The 23,618-nt window shown below is 42.2% G+C and overlaps 1 protein-coding gene across 3 annotated transcripts in view; it reads right to left on the bottom strand.

Annotated features, from left to right (window-relative positions):
• NBAS (NBAS subunit of NRZ tethering complex) overlaps positions 1–23,618 on the bottom strand; it is a 1,903,611-nt gene that overhangs the window by 1,068,796 nt on the left and 811,197 nt on the right. For all 3 annotated transcript variants that reach the window (XM_053709663.1, XM_053709664.1, XM_053709665.1), the window contains exon 28: positions 16,706–16,828. In XM_053709663.1, coding sequence (XP_053565638.1) covers positions 16,706–16,828 — 123 coding nt within the window. The remainder of the gene's footprint in view (positions 1–16,705; positions 16,829–23,618) is intronic.

The following is a 23,618-nucleotide window of genomic DNA, read 5'->3' as shown; positions in this document are numbered from 1 at the left end:
GCTCTCTCCTGTTTGATTTTCGCAATCAATCGAGGAAGCAGCGGGAAGGGTGGAAACACATAAGCCATCCCGAAGTTCCAAGGTGCTGTCAAAGCATCTATCAGAACCGCTCCCGGATCCCTGGATCTGGACCCGTAGTGAGGAAGTTTGGCGTTCTGGCGAGACGCCATGAGATCTATCTCTGGTTTGCCCCAACGTCGAAGTATTTGGGCAAAGATCTCCGGATGAAGTTCCCACTCTCCCGGATGAAAAGTCTGGCGACTCAAGAAATCCGCCTCCCAGTTCTCCACTCCCGGGATGTGGATTGCTGACAGATGGCAAGAGTGAGACTCTGCCCAGCGAATTATCTTTGATACTTCCATCATTGCTAGGGAGCTTCTTGTCCCTCCCTGATGGTTGATGTAAGCTACAGTCGTGATATTGTCCGACTGAAACCTGATGAACCCCTGAGTTGTTAATTGGGGCCAAGCCAGAAGGGCATTGAGAACTGCCCTCAATTCCAGAATGTTTATTGGAAGGAGACTCTCCTCCTGATTCCATAATCCCTGAGTCTTCAGAGAATTCCAGACAGCGCCCCAACCTAGCAGGCTGGCGTCTGTTGTTACGATTGTCCAGTCTGGCCTGCTGAATGGCATCCCCCTGGACAGGTGTGGCCGATAAAGCCACCATAGAAGAGAATTTCTGGTCTCTTGATTCAGATTCAGGGTAGGGGACAAATCTGAGTAATCCCCATTCCACTGACTTAGCATGCACAATTGCAGCGGTCTGAGGTGTAGGCGTGCAAAAGGTACTATGTCCATTGCCGCTACCATTAAGCCGATCACCTCCATGCATTGAGCTACTGACGGGTGTTGAATGGAATGAAGGACACGGCATGCATCTTGAAGCTTTGTTAACCTGTCTTCTGTCAGGTAAATCTTCATTTCTACAGAATCTATAAGAGTCCCCAAGAATGGAACTCTTGTGAGAGGAAAAAGAGAACTCTTCTTTTCGTTCACTTTCCATCCATGCGACCTTAGAAATGCCAGAACTAACTCTGTATGAGACTTGGCAGTTTGAAAGCTTGAAGCTTGTATTAGAATGTCGTCTAGGTACGGAGCTACCGAAATCCCTCGCGGTCTTAGTACCGCTAGAAGGGCACCCAGAACCTTTGTGAAGATTCTTGGGGCCGTAGCCAATCCGAATGGAAGAGCTACAAACTGGTAGTGCCTGTCTAGGAAGGCAAACCGTAGATACCGTTGATGATCTTTGTGAATCGGTATGTGAAGGTAAGCATCTTTTAAATCCACTGTGGTCATGTACTGACCCCTTTGGATCATAGGTAAGATTGTCCGAATAGTTTCCATTTTGAACGATGGAACTCTTAGGAATTTGTTTAGAATCTTTAAATCTAAGATTGGCCTGAAAGTTCCCTCTTTTTTGGGAACCACAAACAGGTTTGAGTAGAACCCTTGTCCTTGTTCCGACCGTGGAACTGGATGGATCACTCCCATTAATAACAGATCTTGTACACAGCGTAGAAACGCTTCTTTCTTTATCTGGTTTGTTGACAACCTTGACAGATGAAATCTCCCTTTTGGTGGAGATAATTTGAAGTCTAGAAGGTATCCCTGAGATATGATCTCCAGCGTCCAGGGATCCTGAACATCTCTTGCCCAGGCCTGGGCGAAGAGAGAAAGTCTGCCCCCCACTAGATCCGGTCCCGGATCGGGGGCTCTCGATTCATGCTGTCTTTGGGGCAGCAGCAGGTTTCCTAGCCTGTTTGCCCTTATTCCAGGACTGGTTAGGTTTCCAGCCTTGCCTGTAACGAGCAACAGCTCCTTCCTGTTTTGGTGCAGTGGAGGTTGACGCTGCTCCTGTTTTGAAATTCCGAAAGGGACGAAAATTAGACTGTCTAGCCTTAGCTTTGGCTTTGTCTTGAGGTAGGGCGTGGCCCTTACCTCCTGTAATGTCAGCGATAATTTCTTTCAAACCGGGCCCAAATAAAGACTGCCCCTTGAAAGGTATATTAAGTAATTTGGACTTAGAAGTAACATCAGCTGACCAGGATTTTAGCCACAGTGCTCTACGTGCCTGTATGGCGAATCCAGAGTTCTTAGCCGTAAGTTTGGTTAAATGTACTACGGCCTCCGAAATGAATGAATTAGCTAGTTTAAGGACTCTAAGCCTGTCCATAATATCGTCTAGCGTAGATGAACTAAGGTTCTCTTCCAGAGACTCAATCCAAAATGCTGCCGCAGCCGTAATCGGCGCGATACATGCAAGGGGTTGCAATATAAAACCTTGTTGAACAAACATTTTCTTAAGGTAACCCTCTAATTTTTTATCCATTGGATCTGAAAAAGCACAGCTATCCTCCACCGGGATAGTGGTACGCTTAGCTAAAGTAGAAACTGCTCCCTCCACCTTAGGGACCGTTTGCCATAAGTCCCGAGTGGTGGCGTCTATTGGAAACATCTTTCTAAATATTGGAGGGGGTGAGAACGGCACACCGGGTCTATCCCACTCCTTAGTAACAATTTCAGTTAATCTCTTAGGTATAGGAAAAACGTCAGTACTCGCCGGTACCGCAAAGTATTTATCCAACCTACACAGTTTCTCTGGTATTGCAACGGTGTTACAATCATTGAGAGCCGCTAAGACCTCCCCTAGTAATACACGGAGGTTCTCCAATTTAAATTTAAAATTTGAAATATCTGAATCCAATCTGTTTGGATCAGAACCGTCACCCACAGAATGAAGCTCTCCGTCCTCATGCTCTGCAAGCTGTGACGCAGTATCAGACATGGCCCTAGTATTGTCAGCGCACTCTGTTCTCACCCCAGAGTGATCACGCTTGCCTCTTAGTTCTGGTAATTTAGACAAAACTTCAGTCATAACAGTAGCCATATCATGTAATGTTATCTGTAATGGCCGCCCAGATGTATTAGGCGCCATAATATCACGCACCTCCCGGGCGGGAGATGCAGGTACTGCCGCGTGAGGCGAGTTAGTCGGCATAACTCTCCCCTCGCAGTTTGGTGAAATTTGTTCACATTGTACAGATTGACTTTTATTTAAAGTAGCATCAATACAGTTAGTACATAAATTTCTATTGGGCTCCACCTTGGCATTGGAACAAATGACACAGATATCTTCCTCTGAGTCAGACATGTTTAACACACTAGCAATAACTTGCAACCTGGTTATAATCTTTTTTAGCAAAAACGTACTGTGCCTCAAAGAGGTACTTAAACGATTAAATGACAGTTGAGATAATGAACTGAAAAACAGTTATAGCATCGACTTTAAAATAACCCAACTTTTAGCAAAGGTTTGTTCCCATTAGTAAATAACAATAACTAAATTTGACATAAAAAATTATAGAGTAACGTATTTATTCACAGTCAATATAAAATTCTCACAGCTCTGCTGAGAGAATGTACCTCCCTTCAAAGAAGTTTGAAGACCCCTGAGATCTGTCAGTGAACCGGATCATGCAAGAAATATAATAGTAGCTGACTGGAAATTTTTGATGCGTAGCAAAAGAGCGCCAAAAACGGCCCCTCCCTCTCACACACAGCAGTGAGGAGAAACGAAACTGTCACAATTTAAAGCAGACAACTGCCAAGTGGAAAATAATGCCCAAACATATATTCACTCAGTACCTCAGCAATGTAAACGATTCTACATTCCAGCAAAAACGTTTAACATGATAATATTTATTAAAAGGATTAGTGACCTTTAACAGAGTAGTTCCGGTGAAATACCATTCCCAGAATACTGAAGTGTATACATACATGTCATTATAACGGTATAGCAGGATTTTCTCATCAATTCCATTCAGAAAATAAAAACTGCTACATACCTCAATGCAGATTCATCTGCCCGCTGTCCCCTGATCTGAAGCCTTTACCTCCCTCAGATGGCCGAGAACAGCAATATGATCTTAACTACTCCGGTTAAAATCATAGTAAAAAACTCTGGTAGATTCTTCTTCAAACTCTGCCAGAGAAGTAATAACACGCTCCGGTGCTATTGTAAAATAACAAACTTTTGATTGAAGTCATAAAAACTAAGTATAATCACCATAGTCCTCTCACACATCCTATCTAGTCGTTGGGTGCAAGAGAATGACTGGGACTGACGTAGAGGGGAGGAGCTATATCAGCTCTGCTGGGTGAATCCTCTTGCATTTCCTGTTGGGGAGGAGTTATATCCCAGAAGTAATGATGACCCGTGGACTGATCACACATAACAGAAGAAAAGTTTATCTTGACTTGAGTGTCCCTTTAAGCATTTAGAGTAGCTCATTTTAGAACAGTTGGTCTTGCCTGGTTCTTTCAGGGATTCCAGTGGCAGAGTTTTAGGATCTGCTTTCTGGCTGTCTTTTCCAAAATCATCAAATTCAGTGTGGCTACTGTGGTGGTGTTGTTTTTTTGTGTCTTTTTATTGTTAATTTAAAGCTAGACAAATACTTATATACTTACCTTTCTGAGCAAGAACACAGTAGATGAATGTATATTTGAATGTTATGTAATACATTTGGTGGAATAGCATTTAAGAATGTTTAATATGTTGTTTAGAGTACAAATTTGCCATTGTGAGGTACAAAGAGCTTGTCACTGGGGCAGTACCCTTGAAATGCAAATTCACCATTTTTAAGGGTGCATTATGGTACCATAGCACTGAGGTCCAATTTAGTCACCAAAGGTACACATTTGCCTTTAAAAGGTACAATCTGCAAGGGTACCAATGTTTCCATGTTAAAGGGTACAGCGGGTGTGCATTTGAGGTTACTGCCCCAGTAACAGGTTGTTGTACCCCTAAAGGTACAATTGTTGCAAAAAATTTACTGACAGTGTGTAGAAAAAAGCTATATATAATATATATATATATATATATATATATATATATATATATATATATATATATATATATATATATATCACAGACAACCTTGGACAATAAGTATTAAAGCAAAACCTCCATGTGTAATAATAGTAAATAATAATAATGCACTGCTTAAAAATCTAGCATGGCATAATGTAACCCTTTAAATGCTAAGCACTTTCCCACCTGGGTGCTAAGCTGATTTGAGGGGGTTTTTTATATTTTATTTTTTAAATATATATATTTTTTTTTACCTTTTTTTCCCAGATCCCCAAAACTTATACCGATATATAAGGTTAAGTGATTACCTTTCCAACGGTCTTGGGGGTCTGTAGCTGCTTAGATGCTTGAGATACAGGCTTCTAAACAGCATGCCCCCTTTCCCTATACTTACTGTAATTTTTCAATAAAGTTGCGCAGTGACATCATCACATCATTGCACGTGTCGCCACCGCACAAAACGTGAAGCCCCGGCTATGCCTGTCACTATACAGGCCCGATCGCCGGGGTAGGACGGGTGGGAGGCCCCAGATTTCCTTAAAGTTTGGGAGAGTGCTAGCGACGGCTCCGAGCCATCGTTAGCACCTGACTGAGACAATTTGCGACGGCTCAGAGCCGTCTTTAGCACTCAAGGGGTTAAAAAATGGCAATTGCACTGAGAAACAAAGGAGCAGGAACTAACCCAGTTACTAACTGTAACAGCCATGCTAAGTCAGTGCACAACAAAACATAAAATACACAAACTCCTCCTAACATTGCAAAACAGTTAAATCTGTATTGTTGTGTATATAAAAGAGCGTATAAGGTTGCATTGAGATGTAATAGTACTTGTAGCTATCATATAATAATGTTTCCATAATTACTAGACTAAGTATGAAAAGTCTAAGTAATAAAGATGGAAATAGTCTGTCAGATGTGTATGTTCCCCTGGCTATGATGTACCTACTAATTGCCTGTGGTCTATGTCAGTGCAAGAAATGGCTGCAATTCCCTCAGATGCACCCACTATACTGTGCATACTGGCTGCAGAAAAGACTGCTTCCGGTAGAGAGCCTATCTAGTGCTGTGTATGTCCCAGCAGAGGATCTATGTGTGGAGTACATCAACGATCCAACAGAAGAAGACTAAGTGACCGGTCCCCTGTGACACCTGTGGCCGGCTTGTGACTAACTCCTTCACTAGAAGTGATTCAGTCACTGCCCCAACAGCCAATATGATTTTAGAAGCTCTCATCATTGGTTGATTTGAATTTGAAGAATCAAATCAGCCAATAGGAATGTAAGGTACACCATTTTGAAACGGCTACGTTGCATTGAAGCTTCAGTGTACAGCGGGGACCGTATGAAGAGGACGCTCCGCGCTGGATGTCTTCGCCGCTCCGTCGGGATGAAGATAGAAGACGCCCCCGCGATGGATGAAGATGTAGCTGCCTGGATAAAGACTTCTCGCTGCATGGATGTCCGGACTTTAGCAACCGTGAGTAGATATTCTGGGGATAGTGTTAAGCATTTTTTGAATTTTTTGGGGTGTTAGTTTTTTTTTTTTTTTTTTCAGATTATGGTTTGGGCTTTTGAAAAAGAGCTACGAGCCCTTTTAAGGGCAATGAAAAAGAGCTAAACGCCCATAAAAATGCCCCTTTAGGGGCAATGGGTAGCTTAGTGGTTTTTTAGAGTTAGGTTTTTATTTTATTTTGGGGGGTTGGTTGGCTGGTGGGTTTTACTGTTGTGGGGACTTTGTATTTTTTTAAAGGTAAAAGAGCTGTTTAACTTAAGGCCCTTTTCAGCCAAATAGTTTTTTATTGAGATTTGACAGTAGTTCATGAGTTAATGTTTAACAGACACGAGTTGTCCAATGTTACAGGTATATTCATATCCGTAATGCCACAAAACATTGATAAACAGAACAAGGTTATTATGTCATGCTGTTAACCCCTTGAGTGCTAACGACGGCTCTGAGCCGTCGCAGAGTTTCCCACTCTGGTGCTAACGACAACTCAGAGCCGTCGCTAGCACTCTCCCACCTTGAGGGAGATCTGGGGGCTCCAACCCGATCCTACCCTGGCGATCGGACCTGCATAGTGACAGGCATCGCCAGGGCTTCACGTAATGCGCGGTAACGTCACGCGCAATGACGTGATGACGTCACCGCACAACTTTATTTATACTTAACAATGTTAAGTATAGGCACAGGGGTCATGCTGTTTAGAAGCCTGTATCAAAGGCATCTAAGCAGCTACAGACGCCCAAGACCCACCTTTGGAAAGGTAATCGCCTAACCTTTCCAACAGTGTAAGTCTTGGGGATCTGAATAAGAAAAAAAAAAAAGTTATCCCCCCCCCCCCCAAAAAAAAAAAAAAATAAATAAAAACCCTTAAAAAAGCTTAGCACCAAGGTGGGAAAGTGCTAAACACTCAAAGGGTTAAAAGAACATTTGGAAACCTCACTTTTAAGTATATATTGTAGGTAATTAAGGTAGCTATTATATTGGTCACATCGTTGCCATTTGATATAGGGAAGGTAAAAGGCTTTTTTAGCTACATGTATGACCCATACAAAACTGATAACTTGATGAAAATATGACTTGTATGGGACGAAATTCTGGTATATAGCGAATTAGGAAACTAAATCCTGGTAATTGAGAAAAAACGCCTCATCAAGATTTACTGCTAGCTAACTTGGGTCAATATGCTGACAAACAATGAGGGGGGGATAATTCAGCGGGTGAGCACCGCTACATAGGTATGAGGTACTGAGGGGGGAGGGGTGGAGCTCTCAAAAGCTTAATGGTGCCAAGAGTACTTTATGTAGGTACCTAAAGATTATGTTGTATGCTCTCCATGGAGTTATTTGTTATGATGTAATAAAGAGGGAGATATTGTAAAAAGTGAAGAGTATAATACATGAGAATTCTAATTCGAAGCTGGATGTAAGCCATCAGGAGCACATGATAGCACATGGGGGGGCGGGAATAATGATGTAATGATATATAAAATAATTGCTGCCGCTTCTAGTCAGTAAAGCCAAATATGCCAGCTTTTTCAATCTAATGGGTGTGAAGCCTTAAAGTCTCAAGAATATAAATGGGGTTGTATCTCGCTTGAGATGTCTGTGAATATCTACGAACAAGGAGTGAAGGATAATCAATCTCTGTAGGTAGTGGGCTGTAATCTTTGTATGAGTTTCTTACAGAAAGGAGTTCAACTAAGTTGGGAGTAGCAGGATGAAGGTGGATGCTATCATAGGTGTAGTGTCTGATAAATTCTAACCAGAAGATTTAGGAGATAAAAAGTTTGAGCTATAAAGGAAAGTATACAAAGCAATATTAAGAACTCAACTTGCTCTAGGTAGGACTTTATAGATATCTTCCTATTAGTATCAAATAACATGTGACATAACAATAGAAAAACAGAATTTATGTTTACCTGATAAATTTCTTTCTCCAACGGTGTGTCCGGTCCACGGCGTCATCCTTACTTGTGGGATATTCTCTTCCCCAACAGGAAATGGCAAAGAGCCCAGCAAAGCTGGTCACATGATCCCTCCTAGGCTCCGCCTACCCCAGTCATTCGACCGACGTTAAGGAGGAATATTAGCATAGGAGAAACCATATGGTACCGTGGTGACTGTAGTTAAAGAAAATAAATTATCAGACCTGATTAAAAAAACCAGGGCGGGCCGTGGACCGGACACACCGTTGGAGAAAGAAATTTATCAGGTAAACATAAATTCTGTTTTCTCCAACATAGGTGTGTCCGGTCCACGGCGTCATCCTTACTTGTGGGAACCAATACCAAAGCTTTAGGACACGGATGAAGGGAGGGAGCAAATCAGGTCACCTAAATGGAAGGCACCACGGCTTGCAAAACCTTTCTCCCAAAAATAGCCTCAGAAGAAGCAAAAGTATCAAACTTGTAAAATTTGGTAAAAGTGTGCAGTGAAGACCAAGTCGCTGCCCTACATATCTGATCAACAGAAGCCTCGTTCTTGAAGGCCCATGTGGAAGCCACAGCCCTAGTGGAATGAGCCGTGATTCTTTCGGGAGGCTGCCGTCCGGCAGTCTCGTAAGCCAATCTGATGATGCTTTTAATCCAAAAAGAGAGAGAGGTAGAAGTTGCTTTTTGACCTCTCCTTTTACCTGAATAAACAACAAACAGGGAAGATGTTTGTCTAAAATCCTTTGTAGCATCTAAATAGAATTTTAGAGCGCGAACAACATCCAAATTGTGCAACAAGCGTTCCTTCTTTGAAACTGGTTTCGGACACAGAGAAGGTACGATAATCTCCTGGTTAATGTTTTTGTTAGAAACAACTTTTGGAAGAAAACCAGGTTTAGTACGTAAAACCACCTTATCTGCATGGAACACCAGATAAGGAGGAGAACACTGCAGAGCAGATAATTCTGAAACTCTTCTAGCAGAAGAAATTGCAACTAAAAACAAAACTTTCCAAGATAATAACTTAATATCAACGGAATGTAAGGGTTCAAACGGAACCCCTTGAAGAACTGAAAGAACTAAATTGAGACTCCAAGGAGGAGTCAAAGGTTTGTAAACAGGCTTGATTCTAACCAGAGCCTGAACAAAGGCTTGAACATCTGGCACAGCTGCCAGTTTTTTGTGAAGTAACACCGACAAGGCAGAAATCTGTCCCTTCAGGGAACTTGCCGATAATCCTTTTTCCAATCCTTCTTGAAGGAAGGATAGAATCCTAGGAATCTTAACCTTGTCCCAAGGGAATCCTTTAGATTCACACCAACAGATATATTTTTTCCAAATTTTGTGGTAAATCTTTCTAGTTACAGGCTTTCTGGCCTGAACAAGAGTATCGATAACAGAATCTGAGAAACCTCGCTTCGATAAAATCAAGCGTTCAATCTCCAAGCAGTCAGCTGGAGTGAAACCAGATTCGGATGTTCGAACGGACCCTGAACAAGAAGGTCTCGTCTCAAAGGTAGCTTCCAAGGTGGAGCCGATGACATATTCACCAGATCTGCATACCAAGTCCTGCGTGGCCACGCAGGAGCTATCAAGATCACCGACGCCCTCTCCTGATTGATCCTGGCTACCAGCCTGGGGATGAGAGGAAACGGCGGGAACACATAAGCTAGTTTGAAGGTCCAAGGTGCTACTAGTGCATCCACTAGAGCCGCCTTGGGATCCCTGGATCTGGACCCGTAGCAAGGAACTTTGAAGTTCTGACGAGAGGCCATCAGATCCATGTCTGGAATGCCCCATAGTTGAGTGACTTGGGCAAAGATTTCCGGATGGAGTTCCCACTCCCCCGGATGCAATGTCTGACGACTCAGAAAATCCGCTTCCCAATTTTCCACTCCCGGGATGTGGATAGCAGACAGGTGGCAGGAGTGAGACTCCGCCCATAGAATAATCTTGGTCACTTCTTCCATCGCTAGGGAACACCTTGTTCCCCCCTGATGGTTGATGTACGCAACAGTCGTCATGTTGTCTGATTGAAACCGTATGAACTTGGTCCTCGCTAGCTGAGGCCAAGCCTTGAGAGCATTGAATATCGCTCTCAGTTCCAGAATATTTATCGGTAGAAGAGATTCTTCCCGAGACCAAAGACCCTGAGCTTTCAGGGATCCCCAGACCGCGCCCCAGCCCATCAGACTGGCGTCGGTCGTGACAATGACCCACTCTGGTCTGCGGAATGTCATCCCTCGTGACAGGTTGTCCAGGGACAGCCACCAACGGAGTGAGTCTCTGGTCCTCTGATTTACTTGTATCTTTGGAGACAAGTCTGTATAGTCCCCATTCCACTGACTGAGCATGCACAGTTGTAATGGTCTTAGATGAATGCGCGCAAAAGGAACTATGTCCATTGCCGCTACCATCAACCCGATCACTTCCATGCACTGAGCTACGGAAGGAAGAGGAACGGAATGAAGTATTCGACAAGAGTCCAGAAGTTTTGTCTTTCTGGCCTCTGTTAGAAAAATCCTCATTTCTGAGGAGTCTATAATTGTTCCCAAGAAGGGAACCCTTGTTGACGGGGATAGAGAACTCTTTTCCACGTTCACTTTCCAGCCGTGCGATCTGAGAAAGGCCAGGACGATGTCCGTGTGAGCCTTTGCTCGAGGGAGGGACGACGCTTGAATCAGAATGTCGTCCAGGTAAGGTACTACTGCAATGCCCCTTGGTCTTAGCACAGCTAGAAGGGACCCTAGTACCTTTGTGAAAATCCTTGGAGCAGTGGCTAATCCGAAAGGAAGCGCCACGAACTGGTAATGTTTGTCCAGGAATGCAAACCTTAGGAACCGATGATGTTCCTTGTGGATAGGAATATGTAGATACGCATCCTTTAAATCCACCGTGGTCATGAATTGACCTTCCTGGATGGAAGGAAGGATAGTTCGAATGGTTTCCATCTTGAACGATGGGACCTTGAGAAATTTGTTTAAGATCTTGAGATCTAGGATTGGTCTGAACGTTCCCTCTTTTTTGGGAACTATGAACAGATTGGAGTAGAACCCCATCCCTTGTTCTCTCAATGGAACAGGATGAATCACTCCCATTTTTAACAGGTCTTCTACACAATGTAAGAACGCCTGTCTTTTTATGTGGTCTGAAGACAACTGAGACCTGTGGAACCTTCCCCTTGGGGGAAGTCCCTTGAATTCCAGAAGATAACCCTGGGAGACTATTTCTAGCGCCCAAGGATCCAGAACATCTCTTGCCCAAGCCTGAGCGAAGAGAGAGAGTCTGCCCCCCACCAGATCCGGTCCCGGATCGGGGGCCGATATTTCCTGCTGTCTTGGTAGCAGTGGCAGGTTTCTTTGCCTGCTTTCCCTTGTTCCAGCCTTGCATTGGTCTCCAAGCTGGCTTGGCCTGAGAAGTATTACCCTCTTGCTTAGAGGACGTAGCACCTTGGGCTGGTCCGTTTTTACGAAAGGGACGAAAATTAGGTCTATTTTTTGCCTTGAAAGGCCGATCCTGAGGAAGGGCATGGCCCTTACCCCCAGTGATATCAGAGATAATCTCTTTCAAGTCAGGACCAAACAGCGTTTTCCCCTTGAAAGGAATGTTTAGTAGCTTGTTCTTGGAAGACGCATCAGCCGACCAAGATTTCAACCAAAGCGCTCTGCGCGCCACAATAGCAAACCCAGAATTCTTAGCCGCTAACTTAGCCAATTGCAAAGAGGCGTCTAGAGTGAAAGAATTAGCCAATTTGAGAGCATTGACTCTGTCCATAATCTCCTCATAAGGAGGAGAGTCACTATCGAGCACCTTAATCAGTTCATCAAACCAGAAATATGCGGCTGTAGTGACAGGGACAATGCATGAAATGGGTTGTAGAAGGTAACCCTGCTGAACAAACATCTTTTTAAGCAAACCTTCTATTTTTGTCCATAGGATCTTTGAAAGCACAACTATCCTCTATGGGAATAGTGGTGCGTTTGTTTAAAGTAGAAACCGCTCCCTCGACCTTGGGGACTGACTGCCATAAGTCCTTTCTGGGGTCGACCATAGGAAACAATTTTTTAAATATGGGGGGAGGGACGAAAGGAATACCGGGCCTTTCCCATTCTTTATTAACAATGTCCGCCACCCGCTTGGGTATAGGAAAAGCTTCTGGGAGCCCCGGCACCTCTAGGAACTTGTCCATTTTACATAGTTTCTCTGGGATGACCAAATTTTCACAATCATCCAGAGTGGATAATACCTCCTTAAGCAAAATGCGGAGATGTTCCAATTTAAATTTAAAAGTAATCACATCAGATTCAGCCTGCTGAGAAATGTTCCCTAAATCAGTAATTTCTCCCTCAGACAAAACCTCCCTGGCCCCCTCAGATTGGGTTAGGGGCCCTTCAGAGATATTAATATCAGCGTCGTCATGCTCTTCAGTAACTAAAACAGAGCATCCACGCTTACGCTGACAAGGGTTCATTTTGGCTAAAATGTTTTTGACAGAATTATCCATTACAGCCGTTAATTGTTGCATAGTAAGGAGTATTGGCGCACTAGATGTACTAGGGGCCTCCTGAGTGGGCAAGACTCGTGTAGACGAAGGAGGGAATGATGCAGTACCATGCTTACTCCCCTCACTTGAGGAATCATCTTGGGCATCATTGTCATTATCACATAGATCACATTTATTTAAATGAATAGGAATTCTGGCTTCCCCACATTCAGAACACAGTCTATCTGGTAGTTCAGACATGTTAAACAGGCATAAACTTGATAAGAAAGTACAAAAAACGTTTTGAAATAAAACCGTTACTGTCACTTTAAATTTTAAACTGAACACACTTTATTACTGCAATTGTGAAAAAACATGAAGGAATTGTTCAAAATTCACCAAACTTTCACCACAGTGTCTTAAAGCCTTGAAAATATTGCACACCAATTTTGGAAGCTTTAACCCTTAAAATAACGGAACCGGAGCCGTTTTAAGCTTTAACCCCTTTACAGTCCCTGGTATCTGCTTTGCTGAGACCCAACCAAACCCAAAGGGGAATACGATACCAAATGATGCCTTCAGAAGTCTTTTATAAGTATCAGAGCTCCTCTCACATGCGACTGCATGCCATGCCTCTCAAAAACAAGTGCGCAACACCGGCGCGAAAATGAGACTCTGCCTATGCTTTGGGAAAGCCCCTAAAGAATAAGGTGTCTAAAACAGTGCCTGCCGATATTATTATATCAAAATACCCAGAATAAATGATTCCTCAAGGCTAAATAAGTGTTAATATCAATCGATTTAGCCCAAAAAATGTCTACAGTCTAAATAAGCCCTTGTGAAGCCCTTATTTACAATTGTAATAAACATGGCTTACCGGATCCCATAGGGAAAATGACAGCTTCCAGCATTACATCGTCTTGTTAGAATGTGTCATACCTCAAGCAGCAAGGGACTGCAAACTGTTCCCCCAACTGAAGTTAATTGCTCTCAACAGTCCTGTGTGGAACAGCCATGGATTTTAGTTACGGTTGCTAAAATCATTTTCCTCATACAAACAGAATTCTTCATCTCTTTTCTGTTTCTGAGTAAATAGTACGTACCAGCACTATTTGAAAATAACAAACTCTTGATTGAATAATGAAAAACTACAGTTAAACACTAAAAAACTCTAAGCCATCTCCGTGGAGATGTTGCCTGTACAACGGCAAAGAGAATGACTGGGGTAGGCGGAGCCTAGGAGGGATCATGTGACCAGCTTTGCTGGGCTCTTTGCCATTTCCTGTTGGGGAAGAGAATATCCCACAAGTAAGGATGACGCCGTGGACCGGACACACCTATGTTGGAGAAAAAGCCTTTATATCGGTTAATACAAGTTCCTCAGCATAATACACAGGCATGAAATGAGATTAAACCAATAAAGCTATATTAGCATAGATATCACATGGGAGCTATATCGTGGTTTGTAGGGAGTGTTTCTATGATACTTCAATATAGGTGTACTCTTGACAAAAGTAACCTCACACTTTACCCCATGAAAGCATCTAAACAGTGTAAACATATTGAGAGATGTGATAGAACTCTATAGGAAAATAAGTAAAACCCAGGAAGTGTTGCTAGACAAAGCAGAAACGTACGGCAACATAAACATCTTCCACTTTAAAAAAGATGTGCCTTATTATAACTGGTATACTAAAGGAAGGAGCTAATAAAAGTAAACCCACCTCAATCCTAATATAGCTGCAGGGTCATTAGTGCTAACCTATATAAAGAGTTCCTACAGAATAACACAGCTCCAAAACAAGGTGTATATCAGGTTATATACATAAACATATAAAGAATTATGGAAATGAAATGGTAGCTGCATTTTTTGAAACTAGTTCAAGTTGGCTCTAGACTATAGCAATGCTACCTAAGTAGAGGTTGTGAATGGATTGCAGTTTCTGTTACAGTTAGACTCCGCCACTCTTGGAACTCTGACTTTTCAGTCAGGTTTGTTATATAAAGGTTAGTGACTTGACTTTGGAGTCCAGCAGGCATTGCTGAGGGATCTGGTTTGTCATTAATGGTTCCTGGTTCTTCGCTGTCATCTTGCATGCCATGTGAGGTAGAGAAATTTTTGAGGAGATGCGTTAATAGTAGGCTCAGTTGTAAGAAATGATCTTCTAAGATTCCACAGATGTTATCTTCAAACTTGTGCAGCGCAGAATCCATATCAATTTAGCAGATATTATGGGGAAAATACCTTGTAAATGATAGGGGAGGTCGTGTCCACACTGTCTCGTTAGATTTTGTGGGTACCAGATCATAAGGCTGCTGAGGTAGCTACGAAATCAACAAATATCAAACTTTTTTCTCCTTAGAGGACTGAAGAACACAGTTACCTCTAACCCCTGAGCTTTTTAGTAGTTTAGTCTGCTATAAAATTGGATATATGCCCATTTTTGATCAATTTTAGCAGAGGAGCTCCAAGCACACACCTCTGTTCCCCTTGCTGGCAAGTTCCGTTTTCGTAATTTAGTATTTTTAATTGGTAGTATTTTTTATTTTATTAGAATAGTAAGGTTAGGCTAATTTATAGTTTAATATTAGGTTTAGTTTTATTTAACAGGTAAGTTTTTATTTATTTAAATATAGTTATATTGTAATTTTAATTTAAAGTTAGGGGGGTGTTAGGTTTAGGAGTCAATAGTTTAAATGCACAGTCAAGTCCAAAAAAAACGTTCATGTTTCAAATAGGGCATGTCATTTTAAAAAACTTTCCAATTTACTTTTATCACCAATTTTGCTTTGTTCTCTTGGTATTCTTCGATGAAAGCTAAACCTAGGAGGTTTATATGCTAATTTCTTAGACCTTGAAGGCCACCTCTAATCTAAATGTTCACGTGTTTCATATAGATAACATTGAGCTCATGCACGTGAATTTAACATGGAGACAGCTCTGATTGGCTAAAATGCAAGTCTGTCAAAAGAACTGAAATAAGGGGGCAGTCTGCTGAGACTTAGATACAAGGTAATTACAGAGGTAAAACGTGTATAATTAAAACTGTGTTGGTTATGCAAAACTGAGAAATTGGTAATTAAGGGATTATCTATCTTTAAAAACAACAAAAATGCTGGTGTTGACTGTCCCTTTAATCTAGTGTTTTGCGTTGTGGGGGGCCGGCGGTTTAGGGGTTAATAGGTTTATTAAGTTGCAGAGATATGGGAGGCTGGAGGTTTAGGGGTTAATAGGTTTATTTAGTGGCGGAGATGTGGGAGGCCGCAGGTTTTTTTTTTAATAACTTATTAATGTTTGCAACGTCGGGAGCGGCAGATTAGGGGTTAATAACTTTATTTCGGTGGTGGCGATGTTGGGGGTGGCAGATTAGGGGTTAATAACTTTATTTAGGTAGCGGTGATGTCGGGGTAGCAGATTAGGGGTGTTTAGACTTGGGGTTTATGTTAGGGTGTTAGGTTTAAACGTAAAAAAATGTCCCCATAGACATCAAAGAGGTTGCGTTACAGAGATTTTTCATTCCGCACTTTAGGTTTCTTTCCAACACCTTCTCCCCATTGATGTCTATGAGGGAAATTGTGCACGAGCATGTCAAATCAGCCCTTGGCTTTTGTGCGGTATGGAGCTTATTGCCACCATATCGCATGCACAAGGCGGCTTTTCACTAACTCGCAATGGCAGCGCTATGGAGGGTGAAATAACTTTTTTGGCGTTAGTTTTGCACCCTGTTTAGCGCACAACTCGTAATCTAGGTAACAGTAAATTAGATTGTTTCCTGTTAAAAAACGGAGCAATGCTTTTAATTACAAATGCCACACTCTCAACTTCCGGAGACATTTACATGATTAATATAGAAAGGTTTTAGTAAAGTGCAAGACCCTGCTTATATCTGATTATGATTTTATGCCATATTCCTTACTTGCGTCCTGTGTGCCTTGTGAGTCTGACCATCAGCTTGCGTGCTTCCTCAGGATTTGACTGGGTGTCCTTCACAAATGAGATTGGCTTCTGAAGTCCATGTTTCTCCAGTATTTCAGACACGCTATCAAAACAAAAAACTATTACTAACATAATAACAATTGACGTGCAAATTATAGTTCACAAATATAAAATGATATATTTAATGTATGTATCTAAATATACACTTTGGCTGTCTAGCTGAACTTCCATTAAACAATTTATTGCAGCAACTATTTGAACAAGTTTAAGCCATGTTGTTGGAAGTAGAATCTATCATACAGTTATATGAAACAGTTAGATGTGCGGGTGTATTGCAATATCTAAATTTATAAGGCCCTAAACTTTACCCCACCCTCTTGTTATAATTAGCTTATTCTCCACAAGTCCTTTCAAAAGTTGTTCTCCTGTTGAAAATTGTGCTTTTGACTTCTCAGTGCTTACCCCTCTGATGACTGGCTGTACGTCTTTATTATGACATTATATTGTGTCCTGTAAAGCAAGATTTCACTCTGCCTCTTATAATCTAGCTGATTCAACAGAAGCCCAGGAGAGGGTGGGAACAACCGGTACTAAAATGTTAATTTGCAATTGCTTTCTCTCAGTATCAGCTTTTCAGTATAAAGAAAAAGTATAGATATGTGCTCTTTCTGCAAACTCAGCTCATTGTAATGGGTTATGTTTTCAAAGAGTAAAAACATAATTTATGCTTACCTGATACATTTATTTCTCTTGTAGTGTATCCAGTCCACGGATCATCCATTACATGTGGCATATTCTCCTTCCCAACAGGAAGTTGCAAGAGGATCACCCACAGCAGAGCTGCTATATAGCTCCTCCCCTCACTGCCATATCCAGTCATTCGACCGAAACAAGCCGAGAAAGGAAAAACCATAGGGTGCAGTGGTGACTGTAGTTTAATTAAAATTTAGACCTACCTGAAAAGGACAGGGCGGGCCATGGACTGGATACACTACAAGAGAAATAAATTTATCAGGTACTCATAAATTATGCTTTCTTTTGTTATGTGTATCCAGTCCACGGATCATCCATTACTTGTGGGATATCAATACCAAAGCTAAAGTACACGGATGATGGGAGGGACAAGGCAGGAACTTAAACGGAAGGAACCACTGCCTGTAGAACCTTTCTCCCAAAAACAGCCTCCGAAGAAGCAAAAGTATCAAATTTTTAAAATTTGGAAAAGGTATGAAGCGAAGACCAAGTCGCAGCCTTGCAAATCTGTTCAACAGAGGCCTCATTTTTAAAGGCCCAGGTGGAAGCCACAGCTCTAGTAGAGTGAGCTGTAATCCTTTCAGGAGGCTGCTGTCCAGCAGTCTCATAGGCTAAACGGATTATACTCCGAAGCCAAAAAGAAAGAGAGGTTGCCGAGGCCTTTTGACCTCTCCTCTGTCCAGAGTAAACAACAAACAGGTTAGATGTTTGACGACTACGTCTAGATTATGCAAAAGACGTTCCTTCTTTGAAGAAGGATTAGGACATAATGATGGAACAACAATCTCTTGATTGATATTCTTGTTAGAAACCACCTTAGGTAAAAACCCAGGTTTTGTATGCAGAACTACCTTATCTGAGTGAAAGATCAGATAAGGAGAATCACAATGTAAGGCAGATAACTCGGAGACTCTTCGAGCCGAGGAAATAGCCATCAGAAATAGAACTTTCCATGATAGAAGTTTGGTATCAATAGAATGAAGGGGTTCAAACGGAACCCCTTAAAGAACTTTAAGAACCAAGTTTAAGCTCCATGGAAGAGCAACAGGTTTAAACACAGGCTTAATTCTAACTAAAGCCTGACAAAATGCCTGAATGTCTGGAACTTCTGCCAGACGCTTGTGTAAAAGAATAGACAGAGCAGAAATCTGTCACTTTAAAGAACTAGCTGATAATCCTTTGTCCAAACCCTCTTGGAGGAAGGACAATATCCTAGGAATACTAACCCTACTCCATGAGTAATTCTTGGATTCACACCAAAGAAGATATTTACGCCATATCTTGTGGTAAATTTTCCTGGTGACAGGCTTTCGTGCCTGCATTAAAGTATCAATTACTGACTCGGAGAAGCCACGCTTTGATAGGATCAAGCGTTCAATCTCCATGCAGTCAGTCTCAGAGAAAGTAGATTTGGATGATTGAAAGGACCTTGTATTAGAAGGTCTTGTCTCAGAGGCAGAGTCCATGGTGGAAACGATGACATGTCCACTAGGTCTGCATACCAGGTCCTGCGTGGCCACGCAGGCGCTATCAATGAACCCTGAGCCTTCAGGGAGTTCCAGACTGCACCTCAACCTAGAAGGCTGGCATCTGTTGTTACAATTGTCCAATCTGGTCTGCGAAAGGTCATACCCTTGGACAGATTGACCCGAGATAACCACCAGAGAAGAGAATCTCTGGTTTCCTGATCCAGATTTAGTAGAGGGGACAAATCTGTGTAATCCCCATTCCACTGACTAAGCATGCATAATTGCAGCGGTCTGAGATGCAGGCGCGCAAATGGCACTATGTCCATCGCCGCTACCATTAAGCCGATTACTTCCATGCACTGAGCCACCGTGGGGCGCGGAATGGAGTGAAGAACACGGCAAGCATTTAGAAGTTTTGATAACCTGTACTCTGTCAGGTAAATTTTCATTTCTACAGAATCTATTAAGAGTCCCTAGGAAGGAAACCCTTGTGAGAGGAGATAGAGAACTCTTTTCTTCGTTCACTTTCCACCCATGCGACCTCAGGAATGCCAGAACTATCTCTGTATGAGATTTGGCAATTTGAAAGCTTGACGCCTGTATCAGGATGTCGTCCAGGTAAGGAGCCACCGCTATGCCTCGCGGTCTTAGGACCGCCACAAGTGAGCCCAGAACCTTTGTAAAAATTATTGGGGCTGTAGCCAACCTGAATGGAAGAGCTACAAATTGGTAATGCCTGTCTAGAAAGGCAAACCTCAGGAACCGATGATGATTCTTGTGAATCGGAATGTGAAGGTAGGCATCCTTTAAGTCCACTGTGGTCATGTACTGACCCTCTTGGATCATGGGTAAAATGGTTTGAATAGTTTCCATCTTGAATGACGGAACTCTGAGGAATTTGTTTAGGATCTTTAGATCCAAAATTGGTCTGAAGGTTCCCTCTTTTTTGGGAACCACAAACAGATTTGAATAAAACGCCTGTCCTTGTTCCATCCGCGGAACTGGATGGATCACTCCCATTACAATGAGATCTTGTATGCAGCTTAGGAATGCCTATTTCTTTATCTGGTTTGCAGATAATCTTGAAAGGTGAAATCTCCCTTGTGGAGGAGAAGCTTTGAAGTCCAGAAGATATCCCTGAGATATGATCTCCAATGCCCAGGGATCCTGAACATCTCTTGCCCACGCCTGGGCGAAGAGAGTATGCCCCCTACTAGATCCGTTGTCGGATAGGGGGCCGCTCCTTCATGCTGTCTTAGAGGCAACAGCAGGCTTTCTGGCCTGCTTGCCCTTGTTCCAGGACTGGTTAGGTTTCCAGGCCTGCTTGGATTGAGCAAAAGTTCCCTGTTTTGAAGCGGAGAAAGTTGATGCTGCACCTGCCTTGAAATTTCGAAAGGCACGAAAATTAGACTGTTTGGCCCTTGATTTGGCCCTGTCCTGAGGAAGGGTATGACCCTTACCTCCAGTAATGTAAGCAATAATTTCTTTCAAACCAGGCCCGAATAAGGTCTGCCCCTTGAAAGGAATGTTGAGTAATTTAGACTTTGAAGTCACATCAGCTGACCAGGATTTGAGCCATAGCACCCTACGCGTCTGGATGGCGAATCCGGAATTCTTAGCCGTTAGTTTAGTCAAATGAACAATGGCATCAGAAACAAATGAGTTAGCTAGCTTAAGTGTTCTAAGCTTGTCAATAATTTCAGTCAATGGAGCTGTATGGATGGCCTCTTCCAGGGCCTCAAACCAGAACGCCGCCGCAGCAGTGACAGGCGCAATGCATGCAAGGGGCTGTAAAATAAAACCGTGTTGAATAAACATATTCTTAAGGTAACCCTCTAATTTTTTATCCATTGGATCTGAAAAAGCACAACTGTCCTCAACCGGGATAGTGGTATGCTTTGCTAAAATAGAAACTGCTCCCTCCACCTTAGGGACTGTCTGCCATAAGTCCTGTGTAGTGGCATCTATTGGAAACATTTTTCTAAATATAGGAGGTGGGGAAAAGGGCACACCGGGTCTATCCCACTCCTTACTAATAATTTCTGTAAGCCTTTTAGGTATTGGAAAAACATCAGTACTCACCGGCACTGCATAGTATTTATCCAGTCTACACAATTTCTCTGGCACTGCAATTGTGTCACAGTCATTCAGAGCAGCTAATACCTCCCCAAGCAATACACGGAGGTTCTCAAGCTTAAATTTAAAATTAGAAATCTCTGAATCAGGTCTCCCTGATTCAGAGACGTCACCCACAGACTGAAGCTCTCCGTCCTCAGGTTCTGCATATTGTGACGCAGTATCAGACATGGCTCTTACAGCATATAAGCGCTCTGTATCTCGTCTAACCCCAGAGCTATCGCGCTTGCCTCTCAATTCAGGCAATCTGGCTAATACCTCTGACAGGGTATTATTCATGACTGCAGCCATGTCCTGCAAAGTAATCGCTATGGGCGTCCCTGATGTACTTGGCGCCATATTAGCGTGCGTCCCTTGAGCAGGAGGCGAAAGGTCCGACACGTGGGGAGAGTTAGTCGGCATAACTTCCCCCTCGACAGACCCCTCTGGTGACAATTCTTTTATAGATAAAGACTGATCTTTACTGTTTAAGGTGAAATCAATACATTTAGTACACATTCTCCTATGGGGCTCCACCATGGCTTTTAAACATAATGAACAAGTATCCTCTGTTTCAGACATGTTTGTACAGACTAGCAATGAGACTAGCAAGCTTGGAAAACACTTTAAACCAAGTTAACAAGCAATATAAAAAACATCACTGTGCCTTTAAGAGAAACAAATTTTGACAAAATTTGAAATAACAGTGAAAAAAGGCAGTTACACTAACGAAATTTTTACAGTGTATATAACAAGTTAGCAGAGCATTGCACCCACTTGCAAATGGATAATTAACCCCTTAATACCAAAAACGGAATAATAAATGACAAAAACGTTTTTAAGTTTAAATATTTTTTATTAAAGTTTGCAAAGATTTATGAAGTACATTTACATCAAAATTTGCCAATTACGTTTTCAAACAAATTGAAAATAAAACACATTGTCATAACAAATAAAGTTTCGAACTTGTATAACTCAAATATTCAAAAATTAGATCTCAGTTCTTCGCAATCATGATGTAAAACATAACATATATGGTGTCCTAGACCTCCCTCTAAGAGACATAAAAGAGAAAGGGGGAGAACTTATCCCCTTGAGCAATGTAAGACAAGGAAGGTAGGTTATACCATAAATTTATATTGAAAAAAAAAGGGGGGGGGGAATATAACATGGGTAAAGGTGACAACATATCCAGCAACAGCTGGATAAGCTTATCATGGTAGTGCTTTTGAATCTAAGTGTGTAATGCATGTTGATCAAGGTATGGTACTCCTATTGGGTAGATCCCGGTCTGAAGCATCCCCATTTATCCAATAGAACCAGATTTGATGAAATGTGTCCTTGTTGTCTAGGATCCCAGATGCCAATTCGTACATATTGTATGTGTATTGTATCTTATTAATTATTTCAGACCAGGTAGGGACCCCTGTCTTCCAATATTTAGCAATACATGTTCTGGTGACCGTACATAGAATATTGAAAAAGGTATTTAAGTATTTGTTATATAAGGTGTTGTGATCGTGTAAGAGAGCTTGTTGTATAGTGAAATTGATCTCCTCACCTATCAGGCGACCCATGAAAGAAGCCAATCTCATCCAGATTGCATTGACCCTAGCGCAGTCCCACCACATATGGCGATATGTGCCTACCTCCCTGCACCCTTGATAGCATAGTTTGCTGCCTTGTGTGGACATATGTGCGGTCTTAACCGGTGTCAGGTACCATCGGAAAAGTGTTTTCATAACGTTTTCTTTTAAGTCTGCACTCAAAAGGCCTCTATCAGCGGTCTGAAATAGGTGTTCCCAGTCCACTAGGTCTTTAGTCATATTCAAGTCCCTTTCCCAGGCTGTCATAACCGAGGATTTGGTCTTAAGTGGACCAGATTGAATAGTCAAGTATAGTCTGGAAATAGTGTGTTTGGAGCGATGGGGGCTATTACAAAGTAGTTCCAAAATAGTAGGGGCTCCCTTCTGAGTGTCTCTGAGAAATGATCTGACTGAGGAGCTGAGTTGGAGGTAAAGATACCAATGTATTTGTATTGGTGCTACTTTGACAAAAACGTTTTTAAACACAGTCACAACAACTGCCACAGGTCTATTGTGGTTGTTACCCTCCTCAAACACGACTTTTGAAGTCTTTTGAGCCCTTCAGAGATGTCCTGTATCATGCAGAAGGAAGCTGATTGTCTCTGTCTGTAATTCTAGCTGCGCAGAAAAGCACTAAAATAGGCCTCTCCCACTCATATTACAACAGTGGAAAGCCTCAGGAAACTGTTTCTAGGCAAAAATCAAGCCAGCCATGTGGAAAAAAACTAGGCCCCAATAAGTTTTGTCACCAAACATATATAAAAACGATTAACATGCCAGCAAACGTTTTATATTACATTTTTATAAGAGTATGTATCTCTGTTAATAAGCCAGTCGCTATTAAATCACTGCATTTAGGCTTAACTTACATTAATCCGGTATCAGCAGCATCTTTCTAGCAAATTCCATCCCTAGAAATATGTTAACTGCACATACCTTCTTGCAGGAAAACCTGCACGCCATTCCCCCT

The sequence above is a fragment of the Bombina bombina genome, chromosome 4 (genome assembly GCF_027579735.1).
Source record: "Bombina bombina isolate aBomBom1 chromosome 4, aBomBom1.pri, whole genome shotgun sequence".
Taxonomy (NCBI): Eukaryota; Metazoa; Chordata; class Amphibia; order Anura; family Bombinatoridae; genus Bombina; species Bombina bombina.
The sequence above is the reverse complement of the archived record's forward strand: the minus strand, read 5'-3'. Positions and strand labels throughout refer to the sequence as shown.